At 42.5% G+C, this 27031-nt stretch overlaps 1 protein-coding gene across 1 annotated transcript in view; it reads left to right on the top strand.

Annotated features, from left to right (window-relative positions):
* The window catches only part of LOC124777336, a 798431-nt gene that overhangs the window by 587100 nt on the left and 184300 nt on the right, over positions 1–27031 (top strand). The window contains exons 7-10 of the mRNA XM_047252702.1: positions 4178–4401; positions 7466–7563; positions 13537–13677; positions 24486–24653. Of these exons, the coding sequence (XP_047108658.1) occupies positions 4178–4401; positions 7466–7563; positions 13537–13677; positions 24486–24653 (631 nt within the window). The remainder of the gene's footprint in view (positions 1–4177; positions 4402–7465; positions 7564–13536; positions 13678–24485; positions 24654–27031) is intronic.

Genomic DNA, 27031 nt, shown 5'->3' with positions numbered 1-27031 from the left:
GTTTTAGTCTCACATTTCCTAATCTAATTCCCTAAGCATTGCTCGATTTAAATTGACATTTGTCAATGTTCATCTTATAATTTCTTTTTGAGACACTATCTGTTCTGTTCAACTTCTCATATGGTCTGAGTCCACATCTGTCCTTGGAAATGTTTTGCAGTTTAAAATAGAGTTATAAAACCTGTCTTACCATTATATAATAAATCTGAAACCTTTCAATGCACTTGGGTCTGTTCCATGATTATTAGATCACATTTTTTAAAGGATTCCATTTTATGATGTTTGCTTCATTTTTTACTGAAATGGTTGTATGGAACAGTTTATTTTGTCTGACAATCCTTAACCTAGTTGATGAAAAAAGTGAACAGTGCACCAGCTTATGACACTACAGTTTTGGTTGTGTAGTTTTATGTTTGAGGGGCACAGCAGGTCGATGAAGATAGCCAGACTAGGTTTACACAAGATGAATGGAATCGAACAGTGGTGGCTTAACGGGTACAGGGAAGGGCTCTCAGCTGCTGGTTGAAACCAAACACAAGGCTCTTAGCTTTATAGTATGACATTTAACTTGTTGGTGTGTCTCTGATTATCATACCAGTGAATTTGAGGGCAGGCCATCTTAATATTTTATACGAGAATAGAAGCTGTGTGTAGTTCAGCACATAAAATAATTAGGTGGAGAATGTGTTGTATCAGTACCACAGACGGCTGATCTTAGCAACCCAGATACAAGGTCCTTAAAGCTAGACTCAGGGAAATAATATTAAGGACAGGTAGTTATAGAATAGTAAGACATGACTGTGGAGTTTTGAAAGGGAAATGATGTATTTGCACAAGAAGTGATGATTACTAGGTATGACATTCGTTCTGACAAAAAAAGGAGAGGTTCAAATGCAGAGCAGTAATGTCTATATAAACAAGCGCAAATACAAAAACAGTTGTAGGAAATAGACTTGAAGGAGCTGAGAGCAAAAGATTTGACATGCAGGAAATACAGTGTAGATAATGAAATATGTACAGCAAGAATTGGCAGGAGTAAAAATGCTTGAGGTAATTATTTAAAAATTCTAAAATAGATGAGATATGTGATTGCAACTGAGATCTGAAAAATGAAAATGAAAAAGTGAGGAAAAACGAACCTAAAAAAAGGATATTAGCACAATAAAATATGAAATGAAGTGAACTATAAGGCAATAGAGTTACTAGACTTGGAACAGGCGGAAGAAAGGCGAGGGTAAGAAAATTCGAAAAGAATGTACTACTGACTGTTATTTTGAAGTTATGCTACATAATTGATTACAAAGGAACTGTGTAATCAGCTATGGATGATATGGACCTTAAGCTGTTCAACACAGAAGTTGTCAGATTACAAATTTGAGAGAAATAGGAGAGCTCAAGATGGTTTTCTTTTTTCTGTTTTACTGTCAAAACCAAATTCTTAGTCGAGATACCCCGTGTTCTCAGTTGTGCGACCACTGGAATCTTAAGGTCATTCAAAAGTGAAGGCTTATAATTGTTTAAAAAAGTGATGACTATGTGATCAAAATATTTTTAAAATTTTTTTTGTATAAGTGTTTGTGTTCCAGCGTGTGCACAGTCATGTACACACAGTGGGGCATCAAGATGTGGAATATGTATAATGAAACATTTATCTTTGTGCCATAAAATTTGTAGATCCTCTGACCATTTCTTAACATTAACATGGATTCAGCTAAAGAGATAATGTTGTTGTTTTGCTATAGTTTGTGAACTGAGTTGGTGCTTTGTACTTTTAATTATCTCTGTGTAAGTTGCTTTCTTCCTTGTTTGAGATTGGAGTGATACCATCTGGTGATATAGATGTTTTCATTGCTTTAATTTCAAATTATCTGCCAAGTGATGTAAGGGTAACTTAGATAAACACATAATTTATGTTCTGAGAAAATGCGAGGCACTTACTAGAAGATAATATTGTTAAGTCACGGTACTCCTTAAAAGACTTTGTTTTGAGTAATGTCATACACATGGAATTAGGTTCAAGTTATGTTAGGACTGTAGTGAGATTCTAGAATATATTTTATTATAAATATGAAAAAAATCAGGAGAGTTTAAGCAGAAAGGAACCTGTAAACCATTATTGTTGGGATGGTGAGTCTTACATTGCCTTTCTGACAGCAGTTGCACTAGGAATGGGATGTAGTAGACTGTGTCACATTTTACCTGTCACGTAAAAATAAATGATCGCAAAATTTTTACACTCTGGAGAGCACTTACGCATCATACGGAATGTATATATGAAAAGGATAGATTGCTACTCACCACATAGAGGAGGTGTTGAGCCGTAGACAGACACAGTGCTACGCTTTTTACTTTTGGACAAAATAGTGCTGCTTCATAAGCAGAAAACACACACTCACTTGACTCACATAGCATAGAGTTTGTGGCTGCTCAGACCCGACTGGCACAAAAAAAATGGTTCAAATGGCTCTGAGCACTATGGGACTTAACTTTTGAGGTCATCAGTCCCCTAGAACTTAGAACTACTTAAACCTAAATAACCTGGGGACATCACACACATCCATGCCTGAGGTAGGATTTGAACCTGCGACCGTAGCGGTCACGCAGTTCCAGACTGTAGCGCCTAGAACCGCTCGGCCACCCCGGCCGGCCCGACTGGCACATTCAGACCTGAGCAATCATAGATGGTTTCTATGCAAGTTGTGCTTATTTGATTTGTGTGTGTGTGTGTGTGTGTGTGTGTGTGTGTGTGTGTGTGTGTGTGTGTGCGCGCACGCGTTTATTTCCTACTATTGAAGAAGCACTTCTTTGTCTGAAAGATGAAAGTGTAGCATTGTGTCTGTCTGCGACTCGACATCTGCTCTATGTATGCCCTTTTCATATTTGAAAATATTATGTATGTGGAGAGAGAAAAAATTTACTTATCATGTGGCAGCGCCTTCCTCTGGCAGAAGAGTCAGAGGGGAAGGAAGAGAAGTGGAGAAAAAGGACGCGAGGTTTAGAAAATGGGGAGAGTTTGGGAAAGTGACACAGGACCCTCGATCAGGGGAGACTGACTGGCCAGGATGAGTAGAAAAGACTGACTGTTGAGGAAAATTCTTCCCACGGCATTAGTTTCTCAGAACTGTACAGACGGTAACTGGCATTAACAGCGTGTCCTCGGTTCTCGCCATTCGTCTGGACATAATATATGTTAATTTCTTTGGTCTCAGCAACTATTCCTGTCTTCACTCCCTTTTAGCTTTCTTATGTCTTTCATTTTCTGACTCGTCTATTTTTTGCCGTCGCCGTCCCGTCTCTATCACGTACAGTGCACATAGCTTTCTGCTCTTATTACCTTGTGCTTGATATTTTGGAAGTAATCTGTGCCCTGTATATTATCTTATCTTCCCCCTTTAAGCTCTCCGACAATCGGGCTTCCCTTCTGATCCTGTTGGGTAAGACTCCCCTGACCTTCAGTTCTGGATGACTTTTCCGAACTCTGTTCCTTTACCTAAACCTCACCAGTGTTTATCCTTCATTCCTTTTCCATCCCATTCAACTCTTTTGCCAGAAGAAGGAGCCACTACATCAGAAGCTGGCAAAATTTTCTTAATCTTTATATGCTTGTGTTCCACATCCACCACTTGATGAATAGATTTTTTATATAACTTGTTACATTATATTTTTGAAAATTGAAAACTGATTGTTTCATTGACATATCTTTTTCATGTTGTTGTTGTTGTTGTTGTACCATCCTGGAGTTTGTAGTGTACATATCGTGTATAACTTTACAATTTAACATACAAAATACACAAGCATTTAATTTAAAACATACTGTTTAAGATTACACAGACTAGAGCTGCTTTTTAATCAAGCAAGTGTTCTATCAAAGTGTAGACCAAAGTATATTTTTTGGAGATAGTTGTAGTTTGTCATCTCTACATTTGCATTTGGTATTATTAATGTCTTTGTTGCCAGTAAAGTTAGTAGCAGTAAAATTAACTGTATTAGTATTAGTTTATATCTGCACTACTGAGTGTACAAATTGAAAAATGGCCTACATTCATGTGGTGTCTGATTTATTAGCTTTGAACATGAAAATTCAGTCTTCTGAAGTTTTACATAATCCTCACAATTTTAAAATGTATTGAGTGAATCAAACTGTAGGTACATAATTGTATTTTGTGCTATCCTACAGGGAATTTGAAGTGGACAGCATAAATTTCCCTGGACAGGTACACCAGTGGCGACTGAGCCTGCTCCTACAGAAGGGCACAGAACGCACTCAGGAGGACCTGCTCGCCGACCTCGCGCTCTCCCTGCGCTTCCTCGTGATCACGGCCCGAGGCCGCCTCACCTCTCACTTCCTCTCACTCGCCAATGCTTTGCACGCCTTGCTCGATGGCTTGCTGAAGCTCCTTGGTTAGTCTCTTTGTTAAACCTATAAAAATTCTGTTTATTTTAGTAGGACTTGCCTTGAGAAAATATATTATGTTAACCGTTGCTAAGTGACAGAAGTGGAGTGGCAGTTATGTAACTACAGAAGTTTCACTCTTCCTCTTTCCTTTTTAAATATCTTTCATTGCAATTTAGTATGTTCATTTATATTCCACTTGGATGAATTATCATAAGTCTTTGTTAATAATATTCAAACAATAAAAGTTCACAGATGTAGTATACACGAAGTACTAACATCGGTTTTTTTGTCATAATATGCAGGCTTAGTCTTCCATTGTTGAATCGTGACTAGTATAGCTAATATAAGTATTCAGGAGCAAATGCTGTATTTAGAGCCTTTTTAAATGGTGTTTTTATCCAGATCTTGTGTGGCAACTGAAAAGATATTGATATTCAAATTTGGTGAGAAGACGAATGATATAACAGAACATAGTCCTAGATATAAAGGCAAGAGAGAGGTGTGAGGGCAAGCTGTCAGCAGTCAACTTTAAAAGTCTTTTATTTTCAACATCGTAGTCGAACATGCCACAATAATTTTGACAGCTTCTTTTTTAAGGGAATCATAAGACTTTGGACTGTAATTCGAGAGGTTATATTTATAATAAATAATTGTTTGCGGTATCACTGGGCACAATTTCTTCTCACAGTAATGAGATTGAGGAGACTGATGTATGAAACAAAAAATGAAACTACTTTATTTTTCTTTCTTTATCACCAGATGCATTTTGCGCCACATTTTAGTTACACTGACAGTAATGGCAAGTGTTACACTGTTAAGCGCTAGTCCAGTATTTATCAAAATTTGTAGAGGAATTAGACAATTAAACTTTCATTCCATTATGAACTATTGTCTATTGTCAGCACCTGTGTGAGGTGTGACCCCTACAGGTCTTACATAACTCTTTTATTTGTCACGGTACAGAAGCAAACGACCTCCAAATGTCATCTCAAAATTTTTTTTGCCACATTCGGAAAACACTGTGTGTCGCTTTACTGAGATAGTCGGCTGAAGGCCAGTACGAAAGTCTGCGTATGCTCCCCTCACATCCCAGACGTGCGTCTCGGGGACCAGGTGGGCCAGTCGAAGATCCGTATGCTCCTCAAGGTGTTCCCGGTGTGAGAATCGTAGCTTCCCATGACCGGAAACAGAATCATCTACAGACGTGTAGGCACTGATCTGACTGCCACGGCGCGGGATTAGCCGCGCGGTCTAAGGCGCTGCAGTCGTGGACTGTGCGGTTGGTCCCGGTGGAGGTTCGAGTCCTCCCTCGGGCATGGGTGTGTGTGTTTGTCCTTAGGATAATTTAGGTTAAGTCGTGTGTAAGCTTAGGGACTGATGACTTTAGCAGTTAAGTCCCATAAGATTTCACACACAGTTTTTTTGACTGCCACGAAGAGAAGTGGGACTCCTCGCCGGACACCACCGGCTGCCACTCCGTGTCCCTGTCGACTTCAGCTCTGTACCGTGCAAGTCTCTGCCTCCAGCGGTAAGTGACACAGGTAAACTGGAAACCTCGACCCAGGTGCCAGTAACGCGTACCCCCGTGACTCGCGGCCAGGGCCCGCCCCATTTCTCTGAGGTCACCAGCTGCCTGCCACCACTCGCTCTGCAGTCAGTGCACCACAGCCACCAGGATCCCTCGTGCCAAAGATCTGACCTTTCTCGAGTCTGAAAGGTGGTAGTAACATGTGCACGTCGTCGGAGCAAACTGTGTTTTGATCTTCACGTAAAAAGTTGCTCTAACGTTATACTCGTGCAACAACCATAATGTATTCACACCGTTCTTTGTCTGTAGGAATAGCTTTTTTCTGCTGCTGAAAATAAGCGTTTGTAAGTATGAAATATTAACCTTAACAGTCATCAAAACACTCTACCAGTTTGGCAGCATTTGGTGGGTGTATTTGTAGTGTGACACTTTCATTTTCCATTGGGGTGTATTTGCATTTCTGTTACATTTATATGTTTCTGTCTGTTTTCACACAGGCAATTTTAAGTCTGTGGCAAGTTTCTATTTACTTAGAATAAATCCTACAGCATAAGAATTGTCATTACTGATCAAGAAAAATATTACCTAAAATCGAACCCAGACCTTTAATAGTGAACTTGATGTGCCATAGGTGGGGATATAAGAGGAACGTAAGTAAAACAATAACACATCTGACTTTTTTTATTTCCACCAAGGACAGCTGAAATTTTATACAACACTTCTAACACTAACATACTAAAATGGGTAATGACCGTTCAAGTATTGAGAGTAATATTTCAAAAAAAAAAAATTTGTAAATGGCCTCAAGAAAAAAATATAAAACAGAATATAAGATGGGAGATTAGCTGCCATCGACCTCGAGGCCCGTTTGACCTTCACCGTGCTCTAGTGGGTACGGTCCTGTCAGAGGTGCCGTGCCCTCGCTCTCCTCGTATCTACCCTAGCCAGTTAAGTGAGACCGTGCAGTTTGATGTAGACTGTGAACTGTAGTGTGAGTTAGTATTTTTAACATGCAAAAATCATCCCCGTGTGTGAAAGAATCTACTACGTGTCGTACAATTGGACTACCTCGAAGCCCATGTGCCTGTGACGAATGTGAACTCGGTATCTTAGATATGTAATTGATACCGTCTGTCAAGTATTGCTCATTGCCTTATGTTATTGTTAATTTTTACTAATACTTAATTTTGCATCTTCCAGACTTCTGGATTCAGTGTTTACTTTTTAGTGAGTATCAGCTTACCATTGCCATGCAAGTGTGAAAAGTGCAATCCATTTATTTGTCTTTGTCAACTGTTCGTGCTCTCGTGTTTCATTGTTTTCCATATGTAAAGTCCTTTATACCACTGACATACACTACACATTTGTCCAACAAATAATTGTAAATATGGGATTTTATGTAACACTCTTTCTTAGCTACCAGTTAATAAAAACGTATACTCTTCGAATATATCTTTTGTAGTATATTTGAAGTAAATATTTATCTGTAGTTAATAAAATGCCTATACCTCAAACACTACTTCTTCTGCTTCTTCTTTTAGATATTGTGATTGGCGTCCCTTCTCTACAGGCGCATAACATCGAGGCCAAAATTAGAGAGGAGCGCTGTCGCTATCTTGTTGCGGAACTTGTATGTCGGGTCAGTTGCTTATTGTTGCAGTATATGTATAGTGTTTTAAAATTTCATAATTTTAACCTTTAATAGGAAAATAGTTCTGTCATTAATGTACATTGTGGTAAATTTCTACGCAGTTTCTAGGAGTATGACAGCAGTAGACCTAATAGCAATTTATATATCAGTTGATGGTTTTGTAGATGATGTAAATGCATCTGTGAAAAGTAGAAATCAAATTTAAAAATGTTTGCTGTGGTATATGTGAACTTGCATACTATTATTAGATTTGTATATTTAACTAGCCTTCTAATCATTCAAATGCATACTAATATTTTGAAATTTATTATACGGTGTGGTCTGTTGGAGAATGTGATATCTTTGACCACGTATCTCAATAACTACGAATTGTTACTAACATTAGTGTAGTCGATTTTTGTTATAACTGTTCAGACCATTTATATTTGAGGTATACGGGATGCAGAGATTGTTGTCATTCCGATCTTCATTCCGGACTCTGGTTTGATGCAGTTTTATGTGCCAGTCTGTAGTGTGTGAGCCTCTTCATCCCTGAATAACTACTGTAACTGACTCGTTTGCTGTACTCATGTCTGCCTTTTCAGTTCTTACCACCCACTTCCCTCTATCGCCAAATTAACTATTCCTCAGTGCCCCACGATGTTCTCTCGTCTCGTTACAGTTGGCACCTCTTTATTACTTACTCATTCTATCTGCCTAATTGACAGCATTCTTCTTTAACACTACACGGTGCTGCAGTTATCTATAATTAAGTACATTTTGAAAGGAAGTGCACAATTACTCAGTCAGATATTTATAAGATTTCAAAGTGGTGCAAAGACTGAAATTGCTTCAAATGTTGAGAAATGTAAACCGGAGCACTCATAATAGATGCTATATACTGTGATTGTAATATCAGCAAGTCACAGCTGGATTCGTTCGACTCGAACAAATATCTGCCTGTAACAGTTTATAGGCATATGAAATGGAAAGATCGCACAGTCTCAGTTGTAGGTCAGCAGGTGGCAGGCTGTGCTTCGTAGCTAGAACATTAGGGAAATGCTATCAGTCTATAAAGGAGACTGTGTACAAAAGACTCAAGGAATCAGTCCTAAAACGTTGCTCGACTTTGTGGGACTTGTACAAAATAGGGCTAAGAGGGCATACTGAACAGCTACAAAGAAGTGCAGTACAAACGGTCACAGGTTTGTTCAATCTGTGGGAGAGCGCCACAGAGATATTGAACGAATTGAACTGGCAGGCGCCTGGAGATAAACACAAAAGATCCTGTGAAACCTAGTTATAAAGTCCTAGAACCAACTTTTAAGTGTCGAATCTAGAGATACGTTACAGCCCACTACGTATTGCTTGCATAGGGATCGCGAAAAAGAGATTTGGCTAATTATGGCAAGCGCAGAGGCATTTAGGCAATCGTTCTTCCCACACTCCACATGTGAATGGAATGGGGAAAAATACCGACAACCGGTCTAATGGGACTTACCCTCTACTGTGTATTTCTTGGTGGTTTCTAGAGTACGGATACAGATGTAACTGTCGATTGCAGAAATTTTTGTTCCTCTCTCGTATGTCCCGTTTACGATCTACGTATCACTTCCGTATAATGCTGTACCCCCCAAAAATATAAATAAGTCTTTTTAACACACAGATTTACATTCGCTATTAGCAAATTTCAGCAGTGCAGTGACCTTAGCAATAAACTTTTCTCGCCTCCTCCTCTTCGCTGTCACATTTCACCGGCTACTTTCTTATCTCATATATTTCCATTTACTCCATTAACTTCTCATTCAGACGTCAGACGATGCAGAGACATTTATTCTTAGACTTGCTTCAACCACCTACATATTTAATTTAGAGGTGTTGAAACACAAGCAGACGTGACAAAAAAGACTGCTAAACACGTGAGGTTTGAGCTGAGAGGCCTTCTTCTAACGTAGAAAACACACACACATTTATGCGAGCACAACTCACACAGACGTGACCACTGACATGGGCCACTGAGGCTGGATTGTGAGCAGCTGTGTCTGAAGGGAGAAGCAGTCTGGGTGTTGGGCATAAGGAGGGGGAGTGATAGGAGGGCAGGGCTGGAAGGAGGTGTAGGGCTGCTTGAGGGAGCATGCAGTCATCTGATGGGGACAGGGCAGGGGTGCTAGGTGCAGTTAGGAGCTTTTTGGGGGTTGGGGTGGGGGTGGAAGGGTAGGGAAAAATGAGAGAAGATGTGGAGGAGGAAGGAGAAAAGAGAGAGAGGGAGAGGGAGAGAAACTAGTGGGTGTGTAGGTGGAACAGAAAGCTGTGCAGTACTGCATTGGCAGCAGGGAAGAGAGTTAAGGGAACGTAAGATATATTACAGGGAGAGTTCCCACCTATGCAGTTCAGAATAGCTGGCAGAGGCTTCGAAGCAGTCATTGAAAAGAAGCGCATTGTGTCGGACAGTGTGATCGCCAACGGGGTGGTCCAGTTGTTTCTGGGACACAGTTTGTCAGTGGCCATTTGTGCAGGCAGACAGCTCGTCGTGCCCGTGTAGAATGGAGCAGAGGAGTTACAACTTAGCTTGTAGATAACATTACTGCTCCCTCAGACAGCCCTACCTTTGATGGGATAAGTGATGCTTGTGACCAGACTGGAGTAGATGGTGGTGAGAGGATGTATGGGACAGGTCTTCCAACTAGATCTCTTACAGGGATGTGAGCCATGAGCCGCGAGGCAAGGGATCGGGAGCAGGGACGGAGTAGGGATCGGACGAGGATATTGCACAGATTCGGTGGGTGGCAGAATATCACTACGGAGGAATGGGACGGGTAGCAGGTAAGACAATCCTTATCTCAGGGCATAACAAGAGGTAGTCAGAACCCTGGCAGAGAACGTGTTTCAGCTGCTCCATTACTTTGTGATTCTGACCTCTTTGTGGCTGGACGGTGGGGATGTGGGAGGTGAACACAAAGGAGTGTTCTCCCCTCGTGACTCGGTACATCTAGAAATGGGGCAACTACGTCACATTCTCCACTAGGATTTCGACTGCTTCTGGTCGTACCCTGAAATGAGGAATGTCCTACTCACTATCCGTCAAAAGTAGGGCTACCTGTGAAAGCAATCGTGTGATACACAAACTGAGGCACAACCACTGTGCTGTATTCTACATGGGCATGGCAACCAACTAGCTGTCTGTCCACAGACAAACTGTGGCCAGCAGACAGCTGGACCACCCAGTTGCTAAACATGCTACCCAACACAACGTGCTTCACTTCAGTGACTGCTGCACAGCCTCTGCCATCTGCATCCCTGGATCTGTCCTGCTAACACCAGATTTTCTGACTGGTGTGGGTGAGAACTCTAACAGCCCCCCCCACCACCCCCACCCCCCCCCCTCCCCGGTCTCAACCTTCATTAGTCCCTGCTGTTCACCCTCTTCCCTCTTCCCTGCTCTCACTGCAAAGCCTCCTATTCCACAAACACTTCCATTAATCTCTCTCTCTCTTTCTCTCCTCTCTTCTTTTCTTCTCTCATTTTCCCCCCTCCTCATCTTCTCTCCTTTTCCACTATCCTCCCCACCCCTCCCCCCCACCCCTCCCCCCCCCACCCCACCCCACCCCACCCCCTCCAAAAAAAGAAACTCCCGACTGCACCTAGCAGCCCTGCCCTATCCCTACCAGATCCCTCCATACTCCCACAAGCAGTGCTACACCTTCCCCCACTCCTATCCTCCTGTCACACCCTCTCCACACCCTAGCTTCCTCCTTATCCCCACCACTCACATTGCTTCTCCCATCAGGCGCAGCTGCTCGCAGTCTGACCTCGATGACCCTAGTCGGCTGTCACATGTGTATGGACTGTGCATTTTCTACATAAGGAGGAGGCCTTTTTAGTCTAAAGCTCACATGTTTAGCAGTCTGCTAATTGACATCTCCTCTATACTGTGAGTAACAATGAGTCCTTCTCATAATATTGTCGTAATTTAGAAAATGTCTTTTGCTCGTAAATTTTGCCAGATTTTTGTGTATACACACTCGTGACATGTGCGGGTACATCAGGTTCTGTCCCCAGATTATAGTGCAAATAATCTACTTTATTTCACTATTACTTACATCATACTTTTCTTAACTTCTTTTCGAGACTTGTCCCGAGACCATTTTTGCCATTGTACTGTAGCAGAATAATTTCTATATGTACTCTGGTTGTCCTTTCCCATATTGTAGAAGAGACAGACAGACTTGTCCACCTCGGCTTTTGATGATGCCTCAGAATTTCTCATCCCGTCTCTGTAAGAACTGTCAGAATATAATATAGTAATTTATCAGCACTAACAACTAGTGCAGTGTGAAGTCAGTGACTTTTACTGTAAGGACAAGCTGTTAAAGTATACGAGGTGTAATCAAAAGTAGTGGAAATTTTTCTTTTTCTTAAGCCATCTTTATTTATTCAATAACATCAACTTTGTCCCCTTCGACAAAATACACTTGTGCTAGCACTTGTTCCAGTCTTGTGGAACTTACTTTTCGTTATGGTGTTCAGTCCCTTCAACGATTCTCTTTATGTCTCGTCAGTGGTGGCAAAATGATGTCCTTTTGTGGTTCTCTTCAGTCTCAGGAATTGAGGAAAGTTGCAGGGGTCATGCCTGGCAAATACGGTGACTGAGGCAATATAAGGGTTTTGTTATTCGCCAAAAAATCACGAACCAGCACAGAGTTTTGAGTGGGAGCATTGTCGTGACACAATTTACATAGTGGTTTTGCCACAATTCTGATTGTTTTCTTGGGATTGCTTCAGGCAGATAATTTCCGTGTAGTATTCCTTACTGACCATACGATAATAAGACAGGAACTCATGGTGCACCATCCCATTACAGTCAAAGAAAACAGTGAGAAGAACCTTCATGTTGTTGAACTTGTCAAATTTGTTTTGGTCGTGGCTCTTCAAGCAGTTTCTATTGGGACGATTGTGCCTTGATTCCAATGTCATATGTGTATACCCAGCTTTTTGCACCTGTTATAATCTTCTTTAGAAGTTCTGGATCATTGTCGACTTCATTCAGCATTTTCTGAGTGATGTGTACACGACATCATTTTTGGCTTAAATTCAACAATTTCGGAACAAAATTTGCTGCTACATGTTTCATATCCCCCGCCTCCCATCCCCCTCCCCCATAAAAAAATAACCTAAAATAAAAAGGGAGAAGAGGAGGAGGAGGAGGAGAAGAAGAAGAAGAATAATAAGAACAACAATTGCTTGGCATGAGTTAAAGGTTATGCCGACATCATGTCCGTAGCTCGTGGTCGTGCGGTAGCGTTCTCACTTCCCACGCCCGGGTTCCTGGGTTCGATTCCCGGCGGGGTCAGGGATTTTCTCTGCCTCGTGATGACTGGGTGTTGTGTGATGTCCTTAGGTTAGTTAGGTTTAAGTAGTTCTAAGTTCTAGGGGACTGATGACCATAGATGTTAAGTCCCATAGTGCTCAGAGCCATTTTTTATGCCGACATCAACAGACGTGGATTCGGTGATTTTCCAGAACCATTTTCTTTACTTCTTCCACATTGTCATCAGTAAACAATGAGCTAGCGTGTCCAGGGCAGTTGTTATCTTCACTGTTTTCTCAGTCCTCTTTGAAATGTTTCTACATAAGCTCATGTCTCACTCATAGTAGAATCGCCAAAAGCCACAGTCAACATTTCGAATGTGATGCTACACTTTTTTCTGTATTTCAAGCAAAATTTAAAGCATATTCTTTGATCCACCTTTTGAAAAGTAAAAATTTGCTGAGCACTTGAAAACGTCTATAACTTTGAATGCAAATGTACGTCAGGGACATGTGTACCAATATCATTAAGAAAAATTGAAAATCGAATATATAACACCAGCAAAATTTAAAAAATTCGTGTTAAATTTTGATCACACCTAGTATAAGATTTACTACTGTTGTTTTTCATTTATATTTGGATGTTTTGTGAAAGAACAACTATTTTCCCAACAGACTGAATTTGAAGATTCCTTGGAATTATTGTGCGGATTTGTACGGCGGCAGCTTCGTCGTGCAGCTACAGAGAAATTTGAAGTTTTGAGGGAAGCATCTCGAACACCTGTTCCGATCCCTTACTTATTTCTTACACCAAAGGTAAGCTTGTAGTGCAGCTGTGTGTAGAAAGCTATTAATGGAGTATTGTGGAATGCAGATAGATGCAGCCTATTACAACTGAGTATATGAAAAAGAAAAATGGCAGTGAAGAGATTATATTATTCTGTGCTTGACAACATAAGTATGCAACTGTTGCATTCAAAGTGTTAAATTTTAAGGTGATACATGTCTGAAAATAAGACTTATGACAATTTATTCTGTCAATTCTACATTTTATTACAAACTCGAGTGAAAGCGGGATGGGAATTCAACCTCGCTGCCAGCTACTTTTTGCACACATTCAGTAATTGAGAGTATGCCCTCCCAACACATTGTATTCAAATCCTGTCACAGGTATATCGTGTCTTATCAGACGATGGGCTGTTTGTGTAGGTAATAATGATGTCGTACGCCAGCACTGCTGCAGCTACTTGCTTGTGGCATTGAGTGGAGTGACACAGTGGTCAGCACATTCTGGAGGATGCCAGTTCAAATCTGCATCTGACTGTCCTCGTTTAGGTTTTTTCATCTTCCTCAATCACTCCAGGCGAATGCTAGGATGGGTGCTTTGAAAGAGTACAGCTGATTTCCTTCCCCATCCTTGAAATATTCTTAACTTGTGCTCTGTCTCTGATGGCCTCAATGTCGATGGGATGTTAAGCTCTAATCTGTGTACTATCTATGTAGGCCAGGGTACTAATACACTCTCTGCAACTGATGAACTTCCTGTGGTGCCGTATCTCAACTATTTTGCCTTCCTGTCCCTGTCCCCTTGTGTTATCACCCTGTTCTTCCCCTCCCTCATTATTTGTTCATTTAAATAACTTCGTCTAAGGACCTGCTCACACTGGTCAGTGTAATTGATAATGTATTTTTGTGCCTGTGTGCTCTAAAGTTCATAAACTGAGCTTAACTCTTTATTTATGTGCATACAGCAGCCAACTATTTGGGAGCTGGTTCTCTGACACATGCCATTGTCCATACTTGTGCAGTGTAATTTCTAAGTTTGTGTGCAGAAATTGATTGTGCTTGGCTGATACAGCATAAGCAGCTCTATCATTGATGCTGTTCAGTAATTAATAAGACATATACAAGCATGTTGTTACAGCTTTTTCCTCTGTTTGATAGTTTCTTTATTTTGTAGTCATCTAAGTGGTAGAGATGTTGTGGGAGTAGTTATTAAATATACAGGATACATCTAGTCTTGTTGCATAAATCAAAATTAAGGCACTCTGGAGTTTGACATTTAGTACATAGTTACTTTGCAATCCCTTCCTTCAGCATCTGCACAGTTTAAACTTTTGATGACCTGTTTCATATGGTTTTCTGTCAGTAAATGAAAGAATTGCAATACAAAGTAAACTCTCAGCTATCTAGGTTAATGCAGATTTTAGACTAAATGGATAACTAAAATACACAGATAATCAAAAATAGATGGAAATTGCTACTAACAAAGCTCATTTGAAAGCATATTCCATAAATGAAAACAAGACATATGGGGAAAAAAGTAAATAAACTGTTCATGATTTCAAAAGTATCACCATAACTTTTAATTCATTTATCCCACTGTGAAATGAGATGGTCTGTCTCTTCTTGAAAAATGTTTGCAGTTGCCTACGGAACCATGGTTGTATCTAAGCACGCACGTCTTAATCTGAAGCAAATCGGTGACCACGAATGTCTTTCTTCGGGGCGGACCCACGTGTGTTACCGAGGTTGTTTCAAGTACACTGCAGAAGATTCACTGGGAAGCTGTTACACGTCCTCCATATAGTTCAAATCTCTCTGCACGTGACTTCCATATTTTTGTATCCCGCCTGGGAGGCGGCACATGGGTAGGAGCAGGAAAAGGTAAAATAGGTTGGTACTGCAGTGAGTAAAAGTGGTTTACTGGTGCAAGAAGAATACATAACTTTGCACATAGGTGAGAAGCTGAAGCGAAATGTCCCAGCTGCCTGCTGTTGATCAAATGGGCTGAAACTGTTGCGATGCTCGTAGAGCTCTCCACAGCCCCGGCTAGAGGGTGCTGTCGTCGTTGTCTGTCATAGTGCCAATTTAACTGGCAACTAACCTGTGACATCATTGCGTCATTGAGTACGGCTTCTGACGGTGGGTGGACGGACCCAGGGGTGGCACAGCTGAGTGGGCGGACAGCGGAACTGCAGGGCACGCTGTCCACCCGCGACCGTGAATTGCTTGCGAGGGGGTGAGGAAAACGCCCCGTGGAAAACCTGCCGAGGCCACATGTCGCTACTGGGTATGCTCGCATGAGGAGGCAGAGCAACGACCTCCGTGGGTGACGGCGGCGGCTGCGGTGGCAGCGTGCCGGCAGCCTCAGCGTCCATCGGTTCTGGCAAAGCGGAGGAACACGGCAGCAGCGAGAGGCGCCCGTCTGGTGCAGGTGACCGGACCGGCAGTGGCAGTGATGGCAGGCACTTCCGTGGCGGAGGCACGAGCGGAGGAGGTGCCGTTGGTGGATTCGTGGGCTGAGGTGGTGGAAGCCGCGAAGCCTCCAATGCTGCCGGAAAACAACCAGTGGCAGAAAACCGAGGGTGGCACAAACGAATCTGGTTCCAGTGACACTTGACAGTGCCTGAGGGACCAGAAATGAGAAATAAGGCGCAGCCAAGCCGGCGAAGAATGCGCCCCTGCTCCCAGTGCTGCCTTCCAGAGAAAATGTGATACAACACCAAATCGTGCGGCACCGAGCCAGAACGAGGTGAAGCAGCGGGAGCGCATGGCGGCGGGTGCAATAGCTGCAGGAGCGATGGATGGGTGCAGTCGTGTAGCAATTCCACTGGGGAACGGGTGCCGCACGGCTGAGAGCGATAGGAAGTGAGGAAAGTCCAAAGTGTGTGCTCGTGAGAGTGCGTGGCGCACAACTAGTTCATCTGCGACTTAAATGTACGTAAAAAGCGTTCAGCCTCACTGTTCGACTGGGGGCGGAATGGGGTTGAGGTTAGTTGGCAAATGCCATTAGCACCACAGAACATTTGAAACTCTGATGACACAAATTGTGGGCAATTGTCGGAGACAATAACTTCAGGAAGGCCCTCAATGCAAAAAATAGACGTCAAAGCCCGAATAGTACTGGCAGGTGTAGTAGTAAACGTATTTGCAACAAAAGGAAAGTTGCTGTACGCATCAATAACTATCAACCAGCGGGTGTCCCAGAAAGGACCTGCAAAATCAATATGAACGCGCTGCCAAGATGCAGTAGGAGTCGGCCATGCAAAGAAGCACTGGCAGGGAGCAGATTGATGTTCCGCGCTAGATCGATAGTTAGCAAGCAAATTCTCAATTTCTTTATCAATGCCGACCCAAGTGCAGTGACAACGCGCTAATTGCTTCATCCGCGCTATACCCCAATGACCAGCATGCAATAAACGGAGGATTTCCAACTGCAACAAACGAGGTACAACCACACGAGACTGATCATTGTCAGTTCGCAACAAGATAACGCCGTTGTGTACAGACAAGTTGTGACATTGCGCAAAGTAATGTCAAACAAGTGGATCACAAATCTGCGTAGCAGATGGAGGCCATTGAGTATGAATATACTGCAAAAGAATCTGCAAAGAAGCGTTGGCGGCTTTCGCAGCAGAAATGTGATGACAATCCACCGGAAAACCATCAGCTAATTCCTTACCTTTTGAATGCATGACAATTCGGAAGAATCAAACACTTTGTCAGGACCAATAGGCAGACAAGGCAAAGTATCAGCATTGTAATGCTGGTCCGTAGGCCAAAACAAGATTTCGTTATTGTAGTTAGACAAAAACAAAGACCAACATTGCAAATTTTGTGCAGTAAGCGCCAGAACCGGCTTTGGCGGGTGGAACGATGACTCAAAGACTTATGATCGGTGACCAAATAGAACTTGCGACTGTACAAAAAAATTATGAAACTTAGTCACTCCATAGACAATAGCTAAAGCTTGTTTCTCGATTTGAGAATAGTTTTGTTGGGCAGAATTGAGCAACTTAGACGCAAAAGCGATCATGCGATCGACAGAATTAATGTGGTGCGAGAGAACCGCGCCGATGCCGTGAGAAGATGCATCGACAGCCAAAAGAACTGGTTTGGAGGGATCGAAAGGAATCAAACAGTGATCACTCAACAAAGCAGATTTGAGCTTGTGGAAAGCTGCGTCACATTCCGAAAACCAAACAAAGGGAACGTTCATACGACGAAGGCGATGCAAAGGTGCTGCAATCTGCGCTGCATTTGGTATAAACCGAATATAACATGTAATTTTTCCCAAGACAGACCGAAGTTCTTTCAAGTTCCTGGGTGCTGGCAAGTCCCCAATCGTACTGAGGTATGACGGCGAGGGGTCGATACTCTGTCCTTTAATCATATGTCCTAAATACTGAATCTCAGTTAGAAAAAATTTGCACTTTTCTCTGTGACACTTTAGTTCTGCCTGCAAAAGTACAGTAAATAAGGCACGCAAATTCTGCAAATGTTCGTCAGGGGTGTGACCTGAGACGACTATATCGTCCAGATAGTTGGAACAACCAGGGACACTGGCACACAACTGCTGCAAATAAGACTGAAAAATAGCAGGAGCTGAAGCACAGCCGAACAGAAGTCGGCGAAACTTGAACAATCCAAGGTGGGTGTTGATCACAAAATAGCGCTGTGACTGTTCATCAAGCGGAATCTGAAAATACGCGTCCCGCAAGTCAATTGTGGAAAAGAATTTTCCTGCACCAAGCTTATCAAAAATGTCTTCAGGATGCGGTAAGGGAAATATAGCTGTCTGGGGATTTATTGTTGACTTAAAGTCAGCGCAAATACGGAGACGACCATTTGGTTTCTTGACACACATTATAGGCGCAGCCCATGGCGAAGCAGAAACAGGTTCAATGACACCATTGTCTTGCAAATGCTTACGTTCAGCAGCTATGGCATCGCGCAGTGCGTGCGGTACCGGGCGTGCGCGCCGGAAAATAGGCATGGCGTTGTCTTCAACTACAACATGCACTGCAAAGTCGGTGGCGCAACCTAGTCCTTCAGAAAAAAGTTCAGCAAAATCATTGCATAGTGCGGAAACACTGTCTGCATGGTCACTAGCATTGATGCAAAGTACATTGCCCTGAATTACGAGGCCAAAAAGTTCAAATGCGTCCATGCCAAAAATGTTCGTAGCATCACTAGAGTGGAGTACATGAAAAGACACCATACGTGTCGTTGCACCGTACGTGGCTTGCAAACTACACACGCCAAGAACTGAGATTTCCTGTTCAGAAAATGCAGTCAGTGTGGAATGCGAACAATGAAGCAGGGGCGAACCGAGCAAGTCATATGTCGATTTGTTCAGTAAAGAAACTGATGTGCCAGTGTCCAGTTGCATGCGAACAGAATGTCTGCAAATGTTCAAAGTCACAAAAAGTTTCCTCACATTGCACTGAATGCGAGAGGAAGTGTCTGGCAAAACTTGATTCACACGACGAGCTGTAGAAGCATGTGAATCAGAAGGCTTTGAATAAATGGCATTAACATCCATAGGCTGATGTGAATCATGATCACGGCGGTTGCTGATGCGGTGACGCCCATACGAGTCACGCGAACGGGAGACAGGGTGTGACTTAGAATTTCTTTTACTGCACACAACTAGCACGTGTCCTTTCTTATTACAAAAATAACGCTGTGCTTGACGGGATGGGCAACTGTCCCGTGGGTGGGCACGAAAGCAGTTCGGACATTATTTCAGTTTCTTAGAGGGTGCCTGGTTTGAACCATGTTTACGTGCGCATAAGCGGTGCGGCGTGGCTGGCTGGGCTGGGTGGAAGGGCACTTGTGCCGCACTAACAGTACACACACCCGGGGTCACGTCAAACGTGGAAGTAGCCATGTCTAATGTATCTTGTCTGTCTGGGAAGTCCACTACTTCCTGCAAAGACGGGTTTTTAAATCTGAGGATTTGTACACGGATGTGGTGAACTGCCACATTCTGCTCAATAGCGTCTCTAATCATTATATCCACATATGAGCGTCCACTCGAGCAAGTAAAGTCACAATCAGAAGTTAGTCCCTGAAGGTCCGCTAACCAAGATTTATTGGACTGAGTAGGGCCACGCCGGAGGCGAAAGAATTTGTAGCGTGCAGCTACCACATTTACACTGCCATGGAAGTGGGAGTTCAAAGCATCAATCGCTTCGTCGTAAGTTTTAGTTTCTGGGCGGGTGGTGGGAAACAATTTCACGAGCGCACGATACAACACAACACCCGCGTTGGCAATGGAAAAAGCAAGCCGCTCTGTTCCTGGTACGTTGTATGCTGCGAAGTGTGCCTCGAACTGGGCGGTGTATTCTGGCCAGCGTTCAACGTCAGGACTGAAGGCACGAAATGGCGGCGCCATCGGCGGCGCCGTCGGTACAGGCGGTGGCGTCTGAGGCGCCGAAGTAGCTGCAGTTTGCAGTGCGACCAGTCCATTTATGGCAGCAAGCAGCTGCGTCATTTGCTGAGCCCGAAAACGGGCAAGACTGGACAGCGAAGCCTGTTTCTGTGGCGAAGCCACGGTTTACACAAATGAAGGTCTATATAGCGAAAGGTGGGAGCACTCAGATACAGTCACTCAATCACATGGGGGTATCACAAAAAAGCTAAAGCATTACCGAGCAAAAAAGGAAACAATAGGAGAAAAAAGGGGAAACCTTGTCGCCAACTTTTGTATCCCGCCTGGGAGATGGCGCATAAGGTAAAATACGTCAGTACTGCAACGAGTAAAAGTGGTTTACTGGTGCAAGAAGAATACACGACTTTGCACGTAGGTGAGTAGCCAAAGCGAAGTGTCCCGGCCGCCCGCTCTCGACCGAACGGGCCAAAACTGTTGCGACGCTCGTAGAGCTCTCCACAGCCCCGGCTAGAGGGCTTAAGAATGAAATTTTCACTCGCGGAAGTAAAGCTGTGAGGATGGGGTGTGAGTCGTGATTGGGTAGCTCAGTTAGTAGAGCACTTGCCCGCAAAAGGCAAAGGTCCCGAGTTCGAGTCTCGGTCTGGCACACAGTTTTAATCTGCCAGGAAGTGTCATCTGTCTTGTGTCACAGAGGGCTAAATGTACTTTGTTTGGTGATTAATTTTGAAATAATAAACTGTTTACATACTCGTTTTTCATCTGTCTTGTTTTTGTTCAACTGCCCCTTATTCTATTAGATTTTAATGTGTTGGAAGTTAAAAATCTTCAGCTCTTAGGAAAATGGCTAGGCAAACATAGAGAGAGGAAAGTGGCAATGGATATATTCAAAACATTGTCAAGACAATAAATCATAGTAGAGTATTTTAGTAGATTAAATTATAGTAGAGTATACCAGACTATTAATTTGCAAGTACTTCGGGTAGAAGGTGAAGCTTATTTGTACTTAGCTTTGTATGTTCAGTTATTGGAAAATTCTATCATTCACATCTGCATGTGTCTTAGGTGGAGATTTCAATTTACCAGATATAGACTGTGACACTCAAATGTTTAGGACAGGTGGTAGGGACAGAGCGTCGAGTGACATTATACTGAGTGCACTATCCGAAAATTACCTCGAGCAATTAAACAGAGAACCGACTCGTGGAGATAACATCTTGGACCTACTGATAACAAACAGACTTGAACTTTTCGACTCTGTAAGTGCAGAACAGGGAATCAGTGATCACAAGGCCGTTGCAGCATCCCTGAATATGGAAGTTAATAGGAATATAAAAAAAGGAAGGAAGGTTTATCTGTTTAGCAAGAGTAATAGAAGGCAGATTTCAGACTACCTAACAGATCAAAACGAAAGTTTCTGTTCTGACACTGACAATGTTGAGTTTTTATGGAAAAAGTTCAAGGCAATCGTAAAATGCGTTTTAGACAGGTACGTGCCGAGTAAAACTGTGAGGGACGGGAAAAACCCACCGTGGTTCAACAACAATGTTAGGAAACTACTGCAAAAGCAAAGAGAGCTTCACTCCAAGTGTAAATGCAGCCAAAACCTCTCAGACAAACAGAAGCTAAACGATGTCAAAGGTAGCGTAAGGCGGGCTATGCGTGAAGATTTCAGTGAATGCGAAAGTAAAATTCTATGTACCGACTTGACAGAAAATCCTAGGAAGTTCTGGTCTTACGTTAAATCAGTAAGTGGCTCGAAACAGCATATCCAGACACTCCGGGATGATGATGGCATTGAAACAGAGGATGACACGCGTAAAGCTGAAATACTAAACACCTTTTTCCAAAGCTGTTTCACAGAGGAAGACCGCACTGCAGTTCCTTATCTAAATCCTCACACAGACAAAAAAATGGCTGACATCGAAAGAAGTGTCCAAGGAATAGAAAAGCAACTGGAATCACTCAACAGAGGAAAGTTCGCTGGACCTGACGGGATACCAGTTCGATTGTACACAGAGTACGTGAAAGAACTTGCCCCCCTTCTAACAGCCATGTACCGCAAATCTCTAGAGGAATGGAAGGTTCCAAATGATTGGAAAGGAGCACTGGTCGTCTCAGTCTTCAAGAAGGGTCGTCGAGCAGATGCGCAAAACTATAGACCTATATCTCTGACATCGATCTGTTGTAGAATTTTAGAACATGTTTTTTGCTTGCGTATCATGTCGCTTTTGGAAACCCAGAATCTACTCTGTAGGAATCAACATGGATTCCAGAAACAGCGATCGTGTGAGACCCAACTCGCGTTATTTGTTCATGAGACCCAGAAAATATTAGATACAGGCTCCCAGGTAGATGCTATTTTCCTTGACTTCCGGAAGGCGTTTGATACAGTTCTGCACTGTCGCCTGATAAACAAAGTAAGAGCCTACAGAATATCAGACCAGCTGTGTGGCTGGATTGAAGAGTTTTTAGCAAACAGAACACAGCATGTTGTTATCAATGGGGAGATGTCTACAGACGTTAAAGTAACCTCTGGCGTGCCACAGGGGAGTGTTATGGGACCATTGCTTTTCACAATATATATAAATGACCTAGTAGATAGTGTCGGAAGTTCCATGCGGCTTTTCGCAGATGATGCTGTAGTATACAGAGAAGTTGCAGCATTAGAAAATTGTAGCGAAATGCAGGAAGATCCGCAGCGGATAGGCACTAGGTGCAGGGAGTGGCAACTAACCCTTAACATAGACAAATGTAATGTATTGCGAATACATAGAAAGAAAGATCCTTTATTGTATGATTATATGATAGCAGAACAAACACTGGTAGCAGTTACTTCTGTAAAATATCTGGGAGTATGCGTGCGGAATGATTTGAAGTGGAATGATCATATAAAATTAATTGTTGGTAAGGCGGGTGCCAGGTTGAGATTCATTGGGAGAGTCCTTAGAAAATGTAGTCCATCAACAAAGGAGGTGGCTTACAAAACACTTGTTTGACCTATACTTGAGTATTGCTCATCAGTGTGGGATCCGTACCAGATCGGGTTGACGGAGGAGATAGAGAAGATCCAAAGAAGAGCGGCGCGTTTCGTCACAGGGTTATTTGGTAACCGTGATTGTGTTACGGAGATTTTTAGCAAACTGAAGTGGCAGACTCTGCAAGAGAGGCGCTCTGCATCGCGGTGTAGCTTGCTTGCCAGGTTTCGAGAGGGTGCGTTGCTGGATGAGGTATCGAATATATTGCGTCCCCCTACTTATACCTCCCAAGGAGATCACGAATGTAAAATTAGAGAGATTAGAGCACGTACGGAGGCTTTCAGACAGTCGTTCTTCCCGCGAACCATACGTGACTGGAACAGAGAATGGAGGTAATGACCGTGGCACGTAAAGTGCCCTCCGCCACACACCGCCAGGTGGCTTGCAGAGTATTGATGTAGATGTAGATGTTACAAGAAGTCCTAAGTTCTTTCTATTGGGGTATGATGACATCCAATTTCCAATAGGTGAATGGAGTATCTTTAAATAAAACTCAAGTAATATGTGTAATTTCATGTAATTATTTTATTAAATCTATCTTCTTAACTGCATTTTCATAAAATACACTTTTTTACTCTAGGACACATCTGTCAGAATTAAGCTAATCAACAACTTGTTTTGTGTCTATCACTGAAGCGTACATATTTAGGGATTTGAAGTAGTACAAGCGTTACTGAAGATAACAGATTGATTGACTTATAATTACAAATAATATTTATGAAATTACACAAGCACACCGTGACACACATCACAAAATACAGCTGCAATCTGATTTAATAAATTCACACATTTTCCAAACTGAAACTCACATTGCAAGTGTTTTTAACTACTAGCATTACAAGTAGACATTGATTAATTTTGGTAGTCTGATGGGAACTGGTGTTACCACTGCAATAAGGCCCTAAGAAGGTCTTTCATGAAAAATATTTCAGGGCTTTCCTATGGTGGGACTGGGCCCTGTATTGTCTTCTGCTGGCAAAAGTGTAATGTGCGTAATAATGTATTGTAACCAAAAATATTTGTTCTGATTACAACATATTATTTCATGCTATTCTTCCTTAATGTGAAGTTTCTTTTATTATTATTATTATTATTATTATTATTTTTACAGGAAAAAAGGTCAGTGACAAAGTATATGCATTATTGCATATAAAAATTTCTCCTGAAAAATTTTCACTGTGTAGAATATAGATGGTAGGACAGCATATAGCACTGCTGTTAGCACTTCTTTTCTTGTGCTCTGTATCATTTATGTAATTCCATAGGGGAAGTTCCCAAGCCATATTTTCACTTCTTTGCATAGAACCCTATGGCTTTTAATTTGTAGGACATTGTTACTTTTATGGATGAAACATAATAAAATTACAATTATAACACACTGATCCGATCACATTTACATTGTTTGACAGGACTTCGAATTGGATCTGAGACTTTTCAATCGAGATATAATGAAGAAAGCTCTCCCTTTTCTGGTAGCAATTCTGGAACGAGAGACGAGAGGGTGGTTTCTGCATTTCAGAGAAAGACTAATCTCTGAGCTGAGATCAAAGAAATTGCCAGATGAAGAAATTGAGAAAGTAAGTACTGAACAGAAATCATTCACAGTGAGTGAAATTCAGTAATCGTGGTGTCAAGTAACCACAATTTACGATAGTCTTCCAGACTTTAGGGAAGATGGGACACGGTTTTTAATAGGGTGCATGATCACCACAAATGGCAGCACGTGCCGTGTACTGTGCTCGCGTCCGACCACGAGTTCGGTAAGGAGTTCTTGCGGCATGATCGAGAACCACCGGACAGTCGTTACTGCATGCGGACATGTCGCGGTGTGCCTCTGTGATGAGTGCCATGTGCTCGACGGGATCTGACTGTGGTGAACGAGTAGACCCGTATCTATATCTACTTGTTCTGAGAGCTTCTCCACCTGTACTCTTAGATGCTGTTGTGCATTATTATCCATTAAAATAAAGTTGGGGCCAAATACATGTGTGGAGAGACACATGTCGAGAGGGAGTACAGTGCCACAATAGCACTGACAGGTGAGTCTACTGTTTTCAAAGCTTCGGAGGTCAATATGCCCGTGCAACATTATACCTCCAGACACCATAACACGCGGACCGTCAAATCGATCACATTTGACGACGTTCCCGGGTGCGTTACACGTTCCCACTTCTCACCGTATGAGGGTACGTAACGTGCCCGGGAACGTGTCGAATCTGATTACTTTGTCAGTCCGGTCGTTACGAAGTGATGAGGCGTACTGACCTCAGAGTCTCCGAATACAGTTCGACCACCGGTCAGCCTTATTGTGACGCTGCATTCCTTCCCCACGTGTGTCTTTTCAGGGGTGCATACAGCCCGACTTCATTTTTACGGATGATAATGTGAGGCTACTTCGAACTGCACAGGTGGAGGAGCTCTCGGAACAAGTGGACGTTTGGCGAGTAGACCGGTCTGCGTGTTTCCCCGACTTAAATCCCGTCGAGCGTGTGTGAGGTGCGTTGGGGAGACCTACTGCAGGGTGTATACGTGCAACTACAACTGTCTAGCAGTTCTCGACCACTCTGCCAGTGGAGGAGTGGAATGCCCTAGCGAAGGAACGCCTTACCGACCTCGTGGTCGGCCCACTGCAGAATGTGCGTTGCTGTCTGTGACGATCACACACCGTACTGGGAACTGTGTCCCACCTTTTGTAATATCCGTGGGACCGTCGTACGTCACGGTGACCTCACTGTAAGTATTATCTTCGAATGAAAGTGTCATTTCTTGTATCTAATTGCAAATTAGTTTCAGTTACCTTGTGTACAGTACTATAGCAGTTTTTTCTATGTGTGATCCGAGTATCACTTGAGGTGATACATCACTGAAAAGTTACTTTTGTCCTCAAGTTTTGCACATTAGCGTACATTCTGACAGAAATTATATTTCCCCAGAGGCAGTGTCTTCAATCCGAGCAGTTGCTTTACCCATCTGCCTCACAAGGAGAGTCTTGTGACAGCTTATTTTGCCCTATCTGCATATCAACAAATCTGAAAATAGTGGAAAGAAGTGTGGCAGGTGTCTCGTAGTACTGTCTTGCCGTGCAGTGTGTGAACTGATGTCAGATGGAGCTATGAAATGAGAAGCACCTTATCCCGTGATCTCCTAGATTAGCTTTTTATTATCCTCCTGTCAACTGTCATTTCAGACTCGTTCTATTCACCTACCTGTCCAACTGCTCGAGCTCATTACCGATAAGAGCCATTTTACTGAGTGTGAGTGGCCTACAAAATACCTTGTCACTTAATGTACTATATACATTTCGGTAGTCTGTGATGCGATGACACCTGAGTGGCACACACTCTTTGCCCCATAATCAGTATCTCATACAGTGCAGGAAGTTGGAACTTTCTCTACAATGTATGTTGTTCTGTTATGATCTGTCTTTCACATTTTCTGGCTTCTCTTGTTGCCATTTTTGTTCCTTCTTCTTCTCCATTAGGTCTATTTACTCCTTTTTACAATTTCCTCTGTGATTGGTTTCTTTTGTTTGAAACAAAAGTAAATCATTTGTACAGTAGCCCTAATTTCTTGATTGCCATAAGGGCATAGGGGTTGAGATTTCTTTTTTGCAATTATTTTACTAAATGTTTGTTTCACATTACCAGTAAAAGTCCTCACCTGCCTAGGAGGTGTAATGGGCCGCTTTAAAATAGTAAAGGCTCATCACAACAGCCACTGAGTGAAAGTAAAATGTTAAATAACTAAGCTTTTGGAAAGCAAGGGATAGATACTTATGATTTTTAACTTCTTCCACGAAAGAAAAAAAATCTTTCATAAGATCTTAAAATGAGAATAGATGTGTGCAGTGTGCTTTAATTGACAAATATTAAGGTATTCTTAATGGAAAGTCACAAGAAATATTCCAAAAGTAGCTAAGGTCTGTTTGGTGATATATTTTTATTAAATAAGAAAG

The sequence above is a fragment of the Schistocerca piceifrons genome, chromosome 2 (genome assembly GCF_021461385.2).
Source record: "Schistocerca piceifrons isolate TAMUIC-IGC-003096 chromosome 2, iqSchPice1.1, whole genome shotgun sequence".
Classification (NCBI taxonomy): domain Eukaryota; kingdom Metazoa; phylum Arthropoda; class Insecta; order Orthoptera; family Acrididae; genus Schistocerca; species Schistocerca piceifrons.
This window is presented reverse-complemented; position numbering and strand designations above follow the sequence as displayed.